Source organism: Typopeltis vanoorti, chromosome 15, assembly GCF_054136105.1.
Source record: "Typopeltis vanoorti isolate ZY-2024b chromosome 15, IOZ_Tvanoo_1.0, whole genome shotgun sequence".
NCBI classification, from domain to species: domain Eukaryota; kingdom Metazoa; phylum Arthropoda; class Arachnida; order Uropygi; family Thelyphonidae; genus Typopeltis; species Typopeltis vanoorti.
In genome coordinates, this window is record NC_143563.1 from 119,652,565 (window position 1) to 119,667,838 (window position 15,274).

Sequence of the window (15,274 nt, forward strand, 5' to 3'; positions counted from 1 at the left end):
TATTATCCCCCTCCCAACTCAAAACAAAGTGTCCAGTACTGTTTTCATATTCTTTTCACCAGATTGGTGGGTTGGTTTATAGTTTATTTGGCACAGTATATATTTATATTTTAGTATGGCACAGTATGACCCATACTAAAGGTTACAACATTAGCATTTACAGAAAATTGTAAACAATATGTCTGTACAAGAATCTACTTCACAAAGCAGCATCTCTAGGTATACAGAACTGTTGCAGAGGGCACAGCAACACACAAGGTCAGAGGTTATTACAGTAATGCAAAAATAGTTAATAATATAAGTTAATACATAATATATGAAACACTAAGCAAAGGAATGCAGTATCTACATATATGTAAAATGATAATAGATGCCTTTATAGCAGTACAAAAATAGGCAAAAAGGGATTATTATACAATATGCATGGATGAAAATTAAATTTAGAATACACATAAACAGAATTACTAGAAAGTACACAAATAGGTAAGATGTCCAACAGCACTACATGATCATTCGAAAAATAAAGTAGTAAATAAGATGCATACACAAAATGTATGTTAAGTGATGCAGTATCTACATATAAACAAAATTACTGCAGAGGTTTCAGCAGTACATAAATATATAACTGTAGGTTAATATGCATATATACAAAACAAGTCAAGGAGAGCAGTGTCTATGTCTAGTAATATTACAATAAACATTATTATACTATTACATAAATAAAGAGCCAATAGGCTTCATTTCGGCGATGTAAACATTATTTAAATTAAGGGGATATTAAATCCCACATTATTTCAAAACCGAGTAGGAAACTCAAAGAGCGGACAGTACTTTACCCACCTTTGCTATGAGTTGACCTAGTTTGGACTATGTGCTTTAGCTTACACTAGTAGTCGCTGATACTTTTATAGTTCACCATATTCGGCATGAAACTCTTTGATTCCGATCTTTGAGTTTCTTATTCGGTTTTGAAACAATGTGGGATTTAATATCCCCTTAATTTAAATAATGTTTACATCGCCGAAATGAAGCCTACTGGCTCTTTATTTATGTAATTTAATCGGTGCACCTTTTTGACAACTCGTATAGCAAAGTATATAAGTTCTTTTCGCTATACCCTTAGTATTAATTTGGTCTAGCTGCTCACTGATGAGCTCTCAATAAAGATCGAAACCGGTCTGGGCAGTGACCTCCCACCAAAATGTATAACATTATACATCTCCTAGGAGGTGGGTTTTACATTATGGGAAATACTAAGAATAGTGATCAGAACTTTCCCCACCTTTGCAACGAGTTGCCCTAGTTTGTACTACGTACTTTGGACTTAGTGCTTAAGCTTACGCTAGTAGTCACCGATACTTTTACAGTTTACTATATTCGGTATGAAACCTTGATTCCGATCTTTGAGTTTCTTTTTCGGTTTTGAAACAATGTGGGATTTAATATCCCCTTAATTTAAATAACATTATTATACTAATACTTAAAGAGTCAGAAAGGAATTATTATACAGCACTGATGCATGAAATTTAAGTTTAGCATTATAGTATTTACATATTAACAAAAGTACAGCAGGGTGATAAAAATATACAAGATCAAGGCCCATGGTAATACATAATTAGTCAGATTTAACCTAATGAATAATATATATATATATGTATAAAAGTTAAGTTGAGCAAAAAAAAAGTATTTACATATAAACAAATTTATGGTCAAATGTGTTTGTATAAATTAATTCTTTCTAAAAAATTAAAAACATCATGCAATTTGCATGGGTCTGTTAGCATTTCCCTGAGTGTATATGGCTTGGTTAGATAGGTGAAAATTTCATTCCCCTCTCGTGTAAATTTTTGACAATCTACCAGAATATGATGAATAGTGAGATGTGTATTGCATTTTTCACATATGGGAGGATCATCAGCTCTCAGTAAATGAGAATGCGTAAGGTGACTGTGACCAATGCAGATCCTAGCAAGGACAACCTCCTCCCTTCTGTTTGTACATTGACTAGAATGCCAGTGTTTAATTTCAGGTTGAATGTTATATAATTTGTTTGTTGATGTTTCTTCATGTTAACTCCCACTGAGCAATTAGCTCTGATCTTATATGTTGTCTGTAGTCTGTATATGGAACTGTCAAATAGTATGTGGAGAAGGTATTGGCTGATTTACCAGCTGCATCTGCAGCCTCATTTCCTTTGATTCCGATGTAGCTGGGAATCCAGCAGAACTGAACATCAAAATTAAGGATTTTCATTTTATGAAGCAGGTGTAGCACTTCATAAAGTACTGGATGAGGATTATAGATAGGAGAGGAGATAGCCTGTAAAGAGCTCGATGAGTCTGTATAAACTATACACTTCTGGTAGCAGTTTTCTTTTATATGCACAAGTGCAAGCTGAATGGCATGTAACTTTGCTGTATAATTACTGCAGTCTGGTGGGATCTGATGTGAGATAATAATGTCAGGAAATACAGCAGTACAGCCAACAGAGGTGTTAGTTCTTGAACCATCAGTATAGATGGGTAAGAAATCAGCATGTACAGCTCTGTGTGAATTAAACAATTGCAGGTAAATGGATGATGGGGTACAAGATTTCTGTAGCTGACAAAGTAAGATTTTGCAGGATGGTGTGCAAAGCTGCCATGGAGGAATGCTGTTATGTTTATTGTAGCTAATGTTGTCATCATTTATACTAACAGCTTGCACAGTTTCTTTAATACGCATACCAAAAGGATATATAGCAGTTTGAAGTGTGTGATATTGAGCTTCCCAATGCAGAGAGAAGATACTATTCTATGTAGGGTGATCTGGGAGAGATTTTATTTTTAGGGCATAATTAAGAGACAACTGTTTCCATCAAAGTGATAGAGCCGGAAACAGTTTGCTTCTTTTGCTTCTACATAGAGACTTGGAGTGGGTGAGGTGCGAAAGGCACCAGTAGCTATCCGTATACCCTGATGATGGATGGAATCGTAGGTTACTCTGTCTTGCCAAACCATAGACTTGAGACCCATAATCCAGCTCTGAACGTATAAGTGCACGATAAAGATGGAGCAATGAAGCTCGATCAGCACCCCACCCAGTAGCGGATAGAATGCGAAGGAGGTTCAAAGTTCTTTTGCACTTTTCTCTTAGTTGACAAATGTGTGCTAGAAATGTGAGTTTTCTGTCAAAAATGAGTCCCAAGAACTTGATTTCTGAAGTTAATGGAATAACAATAGGTCCCATTCTTAGTTCAGGATTTGGGTGGTGAGTGTGTTTTTGATAGAAGTGTACACACACACACACTTTTTTCTGTTGAAAACCTAAACCCATTATTAAGAGCCCACAGAGAGATTAAACCCATTATTAAGAGCCCACATGATCAATTGCTTGTTGATGTTGTCTTTCAATTACTCTCATGTTACGTGAGTGACAGTAAATTGTGAAGTCATCAACATATAGAGTACTGACTACAGTGGGAGGAAGCTGTTCAATGACTGAGTTGATTTAATAGCAAAAAGGGTTACACTTAAGAGTCTTGGGGAACACCTTGTTCTTGAAGATATGATCGAAATAGCATACTTCCCACTCTGACTTGGAAAGTTCACCTAGACGGAAAGTTTTTAATAAATATAGGGAGGTGTCCTTTGAGACTTAGGTCATAGAGGTCTTTTAATATGCCATATCTCCAGGTTGTGTCATAAGCTTTTTCCATGTCAAAAAGAACCGAGACAAGATGTTCTTGCTTCAGAAATGCATCTCTTATACAAGTTTCTAACCGAACTAAATGGTCTAAAGTTGATCGATGTCTACGGAAACCACATTTTGTATTGGAAAGAAGACTGTTGCTTTCTAAATACCAGAGAAGTCTGGTATTAACCATTTTCTTACAAAGACAGCTGGTCAGAGCAATGGATCGATAATTATTTGCTTGTGTTGGATCTTTTCCTAGTTTTGGGATAGCAATGACAATTGATTTATGCCAAGAATTTGGAAACTCTTCCTCTGCAAGTATTCTATTGTATAATAAGAGAAGAAGATCCATAGAAGATGATGGTAGATGTTTTATCATTTCAGAATGGATGTCATCAGGTCCTACTGCACTAGGGTGAGATTATAGGAGAGCTCTTTTTAGTTCCTCCTTGACAAATGGCTGAAGAATTTTGGTAGAAAAAATAAGCCTTTGTTTCTCTTGCTGCTCTTTCAGTATTAAAAATTCCAGAGAACATGAAGCTGTTGCTGAGATTTTAGCAAAAGTTTCTCCCAAATTATCTGTATATAGCTTTGGGATCAGCAAGGACACTTCCATTATAGTCTACAGTGGACTAACAATGTGTACTATACCTGCCTTTCATTTTCCAGATTTTATCCCATACAATTTTTGGACTAGTCATTTGATTAATTGATGTAGTAAATGGTTTTGGGATAGCAATGACAATTGACTTATACCAAGAATTTGGAAACTCTTCCTCTGCAAGTATTCTATTGTATAATAAGAGAAGAAGAAGATCCATAGAAGATGATGGTAGATGTTTTATCATTTCATAAGGGATGTCAACAGGTCCTACTGCTGATGACATCCACTGGGATCAGCAAGAATACTTCCATTACAGTCTAAGGTGGACAAACAATGTGTACTATACTGCCTTTCATTTTCCGAATTTATCCCATACAATTTTTGGACTGGTCATTTGATTAAATGATGTAGTAAATTGGATCCATGATTGTGTTTGACTCTGACGTCTTACAAAATGTGCTTCGGCTCGAGTACGCTTGAAAGAAGAGAAGAAAATCCATAGAAGATGATGGTAGATGTTTTATCATTTCATAATGGACGTCATCAGGTCCTACTGCACTAGGGTGAGATTGCAGGAGAGCTCTTTTTAGTTACTCCTTGACAAATGGCTGATTATATGGCAGAAGAATGTTGGTAGAAAAAATAAGCCTTTGTTTCTCTTGCTGTTCTTTCAGTATTAAAAATTCTGGAGAATATGAAGCTATTGCCGAGATTTTAGCAAACGTTTCTCCCGAAGTATCTGCAATTCTTTGGGATTAGCAAGAACACTTCCGTTATAGTCTAAGGTGGAGAAACAATGGGTACTATATCTGCCTTTCATTTTCCGGATTTTATTCTATACAATTTTTGGACTGGTGATTTGATTAACTGATGTAGTAAATTGGATCCATGATTGTTTTTGACTCTGATTTTGTAAGACGTGTTTTGACAAAGCACGTCTTACAAAACATGCTTTGGCTTGAGCACGCTTGAAAGTTATTAAATTTGATGTGGTGGGGTATCTATGAAATATGCTCTATTCTCTGTGTTGATCTTTTTTGGCTGCCTGACATTCTGAGTTCAACCAAGGCTTTCAATAGACTGGAAATCAAGATGATGTTTTTGGGATGAAGGTTGTAGCTGCCTGGACAATGCATTCTGTTATATATTGTACAGCTTCATTGATAGGTGTTTGACTGATGGCATCAGCATTAAATTTTGCAAGATGAGAGAAAGTGTTACTGTCAGCCTGGTCCATTTTCCATATAGCTATCCGTGTGGGAGAACATGGTTCCTGTGAAGACATTGTACAAAGAACAGGAAAGTGATCACTTCCATATATGTTCTCTTCAACATCCCACATGAGCAGTGGAAGAATGGAAGGGGAACAGATTGTAAGATCAATTGCAGAATATGAGTGGGTAGGGATATGGAAGAACGTATTGAGTTTATTATTTAGAAGGGAAAGGTTATTATTAGCAAGAATTTTTTCAATGATTCAACCTCGTCTACTAGTGTTGGCACTACCCCTAGAGTATTGTGACCGTTAAAGTCACCCATCAAAAGTATGGGTTCAGGCAGTTGCGAGATAAGGTTATCAAGATCAATTTCATTTAACTCAGCATTTGGTGGTAAATAAATTGAACATACTGTAATAAGGAATCCCACATAGAAGTGAATCGCTACCACTTTCCAGAGAAGTATTAAGTTGGATCTGATGGAAAGGAGTATGACTGCCCATTAGGATAGCTACTCCTCCATGAGCAAGACCATCTCCAGTTCTATCCTTCCGAACAACAGTGAAATTCCTAAAGGTACGGTCCTCATTGGGTGTTAAGTAAGTTTCCTGTAGAAAGAAACAGAAAGATTTGTGTTTCTGCAACAACATCTTGATATTGTCAATATTCTGGCGGATTACACGACAGTTCCATTGTAAAAATTTAAAAATTTTTCTATTCTTTTCATTTTATTGACTTGTCTGGGTTTCGAGAGGCTGAAGGCATGCATACCTTTGCCAGATTTATATTTATTCACTGTTTTATGGAAGTATGGACGGCCAGTGTCCATCTCCTCCTCTGGCAGAGTGTTCAAAACATCAAATGTGTTAGGGTCCGTTGGTATGCTTAGATTGCTTTCAGTGGGTATCGAACCATTTTTTCTGTGCGAGTGTCTGGTGGTTTATCTTTGAGTGAAGTCTCCACTATAACTTTTTGACAGATGAGTTTTCATTGAATGGGACCATTTTTGAAGTTGTCTCTGGAGTAAGGCCATAGTTCTTGTGATTAATGTGCTCAACAGAGAAGCACTTGCGATTGTAAAATTCAGATATGGTGAAATTATTATCAAATGGTGGAATAGACATACATGTTTGAGTTGCTGTTGGCACTTTTTTAATTGTTACTTTGTCAGCATAAGAGGATCGTAGAACGGGTGTAATGGTGGCTAGCTTTCTTTTTGCATCCAAAATATGGTATATTTTGTATTAAAACAGAACAAAACATTTTTCATGTTTTGTTCTGTTTTAATTTTTTGTATCTCTTTTTTATCTTTCCATTTCTGACATGCACGAGAGTATGCTAGATGATCTCCCTGACAGTTGACACATTTAGCTTTTTTTTTTAACAGCAAGATTTATTTTCATGTTCTTTTCTACCACATTGGGCACAGGTGGTAGAACCACGACAGGCAGTTTGGGCATGTCCATATCTTTGACATTTAAAGCATCTCAGCGGGTTAGGGATGTACATTATAACAGGACACCTGAGATACCCTGCTTTTACAGATGTCGGAGGCCTAGGTGTATCAAAAGTAAGGATGATGTTCTTGGTTGAGACCAGGCGACCATCCCTGCATATCAGGATGCGCCTCCCACCCATCACTCCCTGATCTTTAAGCTCTGAACATATCTCCTCATTGGGAACCTCAAGGAGATCCTATTCTGATATCACTCCTCTACTGGAATTGAGTGTTCTGTGAGGTGTTACTGCAATTTGTATTCCACCCATTGTCGTTGCTCTCAGTATTTTCTCGGAATGTTGTTTGCACATTGTTTCCACAAGGATATCACCAGAATGCAATTTCTTGACAGTTTTGGGAAGTCCTGCCAGTCCTTCTAAACCTTTTTGGATTAAGAAGGGAGACATTTTCGAAATTGATTTTTCACCTGTTGCATGAATGATTAAAAGGGTTGGTACATTTATGTTAGTATCTGATATCTTTTGTTTCTTACTTCTGTTTCCATATGCTGTATCTATATTATCAGTACTTGGTTGGGACTTTGTTAGGAGTCCCTGAAACATTTGAGGATGAAGAATTCATATTTAAGGAATTTTAATTCGGTGCCAAAGCTCCCCACCCACCACGGGCCACACATGGACACCCACTACCTGGCAAGCAAAGACTGCACTCAGGAGTGGAACGCCAGGCTACCCTGGATGCTATACCGGCACTGCAGCAGGTCTAGGATCCCGACCCCAGACCATGGGGTGAGAGACTTACTGCAACGCCATTGACCCTTGCAGGCAAGCCCACTAGCTGAATGATTCTGGCTGGGCCATCCAGAACCACCCGTCTTGCCGACGCGGGGGCCAAAGTAGTGCAAGGCTACCAGGATCCCCCTTTCTGGATGTCCATGGGTCGCACCGCACGGCAAACACGGCGCCAGAGCATTGAATTCCAGTGGAAAAATAAGAGAAAAAATATCTGCAAAGAAAAAGAGAAAAAATGAAAAGGGCCAGTACCATCACTGGGAGGTCCCCTCCACCACGAACAGGTGCCCAACACGGAGGGGTTTCACCAGATGAATGCTGAAAAATAATTATAAGAAGAAATAATGTTATTAATACTGCTTTGGATGCATGTTAATCCATATTATACCAGTGGATAAAGTTGAATATTTTTTTTTTTTGCGTTGTTCACAGTTCGTGACCGCAACAGGCAGTGAGTTTGTAGATCTCAACAAGAAATCATTTTTCATTCAGGATTCTTCATTATGACCAGAAATAGTTAATCCCAAAAATAAATAAATAAATAAATAAATAACCTCACCTTGAACACACTACTGCATTTACAGTGTGTGTGTGTCCATATGCAATAAAAACAGATTCCACAACTTTGGTCTGTGGACACATCCACCACACATGGACTGTATTATCCTAAAATTTAAATATCAATTAATACCTTTGTTTGTTGTTTTTTTAATACTAAATGTTATGTTTTCAACTTTTACTTTTCTTTAAAACTGTAACTATAATTAGGAATCTGAGGAGGAGATGATGTCAATCTTTCTTAAAGTCACATCTGTTTCAGCACTCAGTAGTAATTTTCTGAACAAGTGAAATACTACATTAAATTGTAATAATGGAGCCTGTTCAAATGACAAAATTCATATGGTAGAAATGATTGCTACATTTGTATTCTCTCACTATTAGGACTTTTGTTTTGTTCCTTATATTTATTTACTGTTATATAAATAATGTGGTGATTATTTATCACCAAATATACAAGTATTCTACAATATCAACAAGACATGACATCATGAGTGATAGCAAACAAATTTTGGCAGCAGACCTTTTTTTTAAAAAAACTAAAGGTCAGACCGATAGGATAATGGATAACCATATTAATGCCATTTTGACATACCGATAGGATAATGGAGAACCATATTAATGTCATTTTGACATACCGTTTGAATTATAAGGTAGTTTGCCTGTGTGATATATATGCATATATTCTGATCATGACTTTAATGTGAAAGCCAAAACATTGGGAAATAAATTATTCTTAACACAGTAGTAGGCTCTATAAAAGTACAATGGCCTTCATTTTATCAAAATGAAGGCCAATATACATTTTGCAACAGCAAGGTATATGCTAAAGATCTAGTTTACTCAGTAAAGTTTCTAAATTTATATTTTTAGTAAAAAAAAAAAAAACTTCTGAATTATTTGTAATAAATTGAAAAATAATATTTCTTTGTTACTAATTACTTAACAATATTATCACAATAACACAACAACAAAATACATTATATTAAGCTGCTGAAATTTTATGGATCCAAACAAACATCATTTTAGCAGAGCCACTTATCACACAACACTAAATGATAGTAATTAACTGATTGTGAAAAAAAGTTCATAATTATAACAGACAAAACATTTAGTATCCTACCATGGCACTCACTGGAGCTGAAAATTTTTTCACTTTGTTATAAATTAAACTAAGGATACCAAGAAATTATATTCTTGTTAATCCTCTATCCAAGCATAAGCAAACAAAGTTTGTGTGAAGTATCTTCACGACTAGTGATTTCACATTAATTGTCTTAATATCCCACACACTTTTGGGTGTGTATAATGTTATGCATTATGGGAACAGTTTCAACCTGTATTGAGATCTCAACAGTGGGAGTGAAATGCAGAAGAGATACAAAGGATGAAGTAATGCAGAAGTCATTTCACATATACAAGTATCAAAATGGTGTAACACCTTATTATTAAAATACTCGGAATTAGATCTAGTTGTTGAAAGATTTTTCACTTGCCTTCTGCATCACTTTGACCTTGATATCTCTTCTGGGTTTGATTCACATGGTAGAGATCTCAATAGAAGTTCAAACTGGTATGGGTGATGGCCCTTCCCATAATGCATAGCATTATACACATCCAAAAGGTATGTGCTTTGCAGTATAGGATACTAAGGCAATTAATGTGAAGTCATTACCCTACATGTACAAATAGCTTAGTCGTGAAGAAACTCTAAGCACATACTTTTCTGGCTTACATCTGGATAAAGAATTAAACAAGAATATAATTTCTTGGCATCTCTACCTCACTAGAGCTAATCTAAAACATTTATGGTTATTTGACTAAAGTGGTCCAAAAAAGTCATTTTACAAATTTTTGCTAAATTAATGCAGCCATACTTCTTAAGGTTCAGAAGTCCTTGATGCAGTCAATTAGTCTACATCAATCTTGTAACAGGTCTATGCAGGTAGTTTCCTTCCATTTAATCCTGCATTAAGACGGTGTCCAACATATGGTGGTCTATGAGTCCTAGCTTGTGGTAGTTAACATATTTTATGTTCTTAGAGGTATATTTTCACATAAATTCCTACCTATCCAGCATAGACTAAGTTCCTATATGCGCATCATCATCATAATCATCAAATTCCTGATATTTACCCTCAAGGGGTATACAGGATATGATAGTACCACATGAAAAATTTACATCATTACTAACTTCCTATCCTATCTACAATTTTCCTCCAAATCAGTCTATTAAATGTCAAGACTCCAATATTATCAGCTCTTATATTTCTGTCTTCTGAGGCACTTTTTACTGTATCAATCCACCTATACCTTGGTCTTCCTCTGGGTCTTTTTCCTGCCAACCAGGGCAGAGAACATTTATTTTGCTAATCTTTCCACTCCCATTCTGTTTCAGTGACCATGCCACCCGAGATTAGCTCTGCTAACACATTCCTGAATGCTAACAATGACAAGTTCTTTCCTAATATCCTCATTTTTTATATGATATTACTACAGATACCATCTGTTCACACCCCTAATCTTTCTCAAAACTCTCATATCTGCAGTCTCTAACCTTCAGTCAAGTGTTTTACTTCTAACCCAGCTCTCAGATCCATAAGTTAAAATTGGTTTAAACATTGTCTTGTATACAGCTAATTTAGTGTTTTGGCTAATTTCTCTCTTATTCCATATAAATTTATTCAGATGACTTCCTACCATACCAGCTTTGTTGAATCTGTTGTCTATTTCCATATTTAACTTACCATCCTCACTAAAAATCGTGCCTAAGTAGCTGAAATGTTTTACTTGTTCTATAAGTTTCAAATCACCCAACTCCATTCACAATGCAGTTGATATTTTCAATATTTCTGCCCTATTTTCATTGTCTTTGTGTTTTTAATGCTGACCTTCATACCATATCTATTACAGCAGTTATTTAATTTAGTCAGGGAATCTTGCAGCCTAATTAAATTAGAGATAGAGATTCATCAAAAAGGAGTGCTAGTAAAACTGGATCATATATATCTGACATGCTAAAGAAGCATAGAATGAAAAGCACCCCTGGTAGTTCATCATCATCATCATCATCAAATTCCTGCCATGTACCCTCAAGGGGTGTACAGGATATGATAGTACTACATGAAAAAATTACATCATTACTAACTTCCTATCTACAATTTTCCTCCAAATCAGTCTGTTACTTGTCAACACTCCAACATTATCAGATCTTATATTTCTATCGTCTAAGGCACTTTGTACCGTATCAATCCACCTATATCTTGGTCTTCCTCTGGGTCGTTTTCCTGCCAACCTGGCAGAGAACACTTGTTTTGCTAATCTTTCCTCTCCCATTCTATTTAAGTGACCATACCATCTGAGATTAGCTCTGCTAACGCATTCCTGGATGCTGACAATGTCAAGTTCTTTCCTAATATCCTCATTTTTTGGTAGTTATCCTGACAAAATAGTGAGAGATAAGAACACGACAAGAAATAGAAATTTTAAAGGAGAGAGGGTTGAAATCAGTTGAGAAATTAAGCATATGATCGATGACCATGTTGCACACCCTGAGATGCTGGGAATTCATGCCCATGCAGAAGAGCCTGAATCATATAAACTGTAAAGTGCGGCAGCAGTAAATAGAAGAGGTAAAATTCCCCTAACAATTGTGCAAGGTCTAATCGAAAATTTTCCCTGTGAGGTTCTATTTGAGGTCTCAAGTCTATGGTTTGGCAAGACAGAGTAACCTGCGATTCCATCCATCATCCTTCCCCGTCAGGCCCATCAGACACTTTTGTCGGATCAAGGTTCGAACTTTACGGCTGAGATTATGTTGCAGCTATGCAAGCTGCTAAAGATAAAAAACCCATGCATGTCCACCAGCTTCCTAGAAAGTATAGCATGATTCGTTGCCCCATAACAGCATTCCAGGCTTTCACATCCTATTGGAAACACTATTTGCACGACTGAAGACTACACTTCATGTTAAGGTTTGGATCATTTCGGCCTTGAATATTGCCATAGAAACTCATGTTGTCAGCCTTGGTTTTGGATGTAATTAGATTTGTGTTCCAGTTGATGTCCAGAACTCGGCATGTACGTGTCAGCCGACGAATGCCGGTTTTTCCATATTATCCTCCACATTACCCTACATTCAGCAAGTGTAGTGGGTAATCCACTGTGAGCAGCACATGCATTTGACTCCCCGTGCTTCCACCTCAGTATAGTATCACTCATTGTTGACCTTAGATGGCCCAATTTGCCAAACAGATAGGCATTCAAAATGGCATTCTATCACAATGTCTCTTTCAAACTCTGTCAATAATTCCCTTCTCACAGTGATTTCATCTGGCTACAGTTGCAGTCTTGGGAGCATCACATTCCTCCAATATATACTGGCTACAAAAACATGGTTCATTACGTGGCACAATGCACCTTGCCAATGAGGATGGCTGATGACTTCTTTGCAAGCAGTGTATCTACATATACATCAGCGGCGAATGCTGGTCTTGAAATTCACACTTGCTCTTGTTATCATCAGGGAGTGAGAGGTGTGATTGAAGTCTGATTAGTGGATTACTGACCATTTAAAACTATATATTTAGAAATTTATGTACATTTAATCATACAAATACAACATTTATTTTACAAATGATATTCTATCTTTTTCAATTTAGCTACCTGAATACAAATTCTACCCTATGGTTCTTCTTTATGAACTGGTCAATAACATTGTCATAAAAAGTTGGTTGTAACTTAATTTTCCCAAGCAGCACGAACACTTGTAAAGGCTGCCTGAAGCTAGCTAGAGCTACTTTGACTGCATGTGGCCTGTGTTTAAGACAACGTGAAGGGAGCGGAAATGGCTATGTACATGCATGAAATCACAGTGCTGCAGCTAGGACTTGGAAGCTCCCACAACCGAGCAAGCCAAGGTAGATTTGACTAGACGAGCAAGCATCGGCCTTTGATACACAACGCAAAGCTCAATTATTGCCTTGCAAGCTTAAGACGTCTTCTGTCTATAAAAATAAAAGCCTAAATGAAATGCTTATAAATGCATGCATTTATTAACAAATAAATATGATTTATTTCTCAAGTAATGAGCTTGTGCAGCAAGCATGGAGAATTCGTCCCAGATATATACACATTTTTATTTGGTTTATGCAGTCAATTTATGCTTTACATAAATTATTTGCTTTCTACATCTAACAAATTAAAAACAGCTGTCCCCACATAATTTCTGCAAGAAAAACTTTGAAAGGGGTGGTTAGAACAAATGTATTTAGTAAGATATTATGTTTGTTTCTATAATAAAACTGTTTTGTTGGATTGTATGCAGCACAGTGCCTGTGGTAGAAGACATTTTTCATTATGAAGTGTCGTTCCAGTTGACTAATTGCACCAATTGGTGCTAAATATAATACTCTGTATTTAGGAATACGGTGTTTGTTGGGGATTGAATGTTTTTAAAGCTACAGGAATATTTTTATTTCAGTCTTCAGAAAGAACAGACATAGTGAGTACAAATTTTAAATAATTATTGGAAATTATTTATGTATATATATTACTGTGTAAAAAGTGCACAATGATCATCAGTGAATAAAACAAATTCTTAGAAAAATAAGCAAAATACAAATCAATGATAGTCATAAGTACATCTAACAAGAACAAAAATTGTACAAGATGATTTGCATTGGCTATTCTATCAATTTACATGTATTCCTGCTACATCTAGATGAATCGCCTGATCAATATTGTTAGATCATTGGATTACCTTCTCCCTGTAGTTATTTATAGAAGTACCAAATATATACAGCTGCTTTATTGTTACTTGGTTATTTCAATTTTACAAACAAATCCCTTTTTCTCTCCTCATTATTTTATTATTATCTATTTTTTTTTAAATATCCTATCCTACCCTATCTTTCTTATCCATCTTATCCATGGGTTGAGTCCCCCTCCTAATGAGAGGTTACTGGCATATTAATGCAGCCGGTTCACCACTCCTCTGCCGAATCCCCCTAAGGGCAATATTCATGAATGTATCCATGTGTGTTCATGGAGCTGATTTGCCTGCTTGCAGGATGAAAATCCCCAGATAAACTGGGGAGTAAAATCCTTCTGACCAAGACCGGCTAACTTGGTTATGGCCAAGGAAGATCCTTGAGCTCCTCGCATTGTTGGCAGGAATCAAACCTAGGACACTCCTTTCCCAGGCATATTGTTGCAAAGCACACAGCCACTAGTCTAACTGTGCAGACCTTTTTTTTTTTTTTAATGCCTATCATAAATCCAAATATCATGTATACAGTTCACTGGACCACACGTTATTCACTCCAACTAGCAACTTATAAGGGATATACATGTAACATCACAAATATAAATTATTAAAAACCCACATACCATACAATTATTAAATTATATGTATGTGGGTCATCATGATTAATGATGACCCACATACTGTACATACACCTTTTATATAGTAAAATAAAGTTTGTTACATTAATTTTTGTTACGACACATACTGGCCACTAAATTAGATACTTTTATTTAATACTATGTTGGACCTCCTTTACCCTGAATTATTATTGAATATATGTAGTTTTGCACAGATTCCATAACGTATTGAATTGCATCTATATTGCAACATACCAGGCATTCACCAGACGGTCATCATTTAACTAGCTCAGATATGATGGAAGAGGATTTTTCTCCCGGATCTGTTTCTCTAACATTTCCAATAGATTCTCAATTGAGTTCACACCAAGGCTTTGTGGTGACCAGGGAAAAAGGCAAAATTCACTGTCATGCTCACCGAACCATTGTTGAACAATTCTTGCACAATGGACAGTAGCACTGTCATCTGAAACAGCTGTCACCTACTGGATAAAAAATCAACATTTCAGGATGGACTTGATCAGCAATAATGTTCAAATATTCATTGGATAACACCCCGACATTTCAGCAATATCAGGATACCCAT

General features: G+C 36.3%; 1 protein-coding gene across 4 annotated transcripts in view; it reads right to left on the reverse strand.

The window, feature by feature from the left end:
* The window catches only part of LOC150099104 (transducin beta-like protein 3), a 470,278-nt gene that overhangs the window by 250,637 nt on the left and 204,367 nt on the right, over window positions 1–15,274 (reverse strand). For all 4 annotated transcript variants that reach the window (XM_090405846.1, XM_090405845.1, XM_090405844.1 and 1 more), the window contains exon 11: window positions 8,306–8,412. In XM_090405846.1, the coding sequence (XP_090261972.1) occupies window positions 8,306–8,412 (107 nt within the window). The remainder of the gene's footprint in view (window positions 1–8,305; window positions 8,413–15,274) is intronic.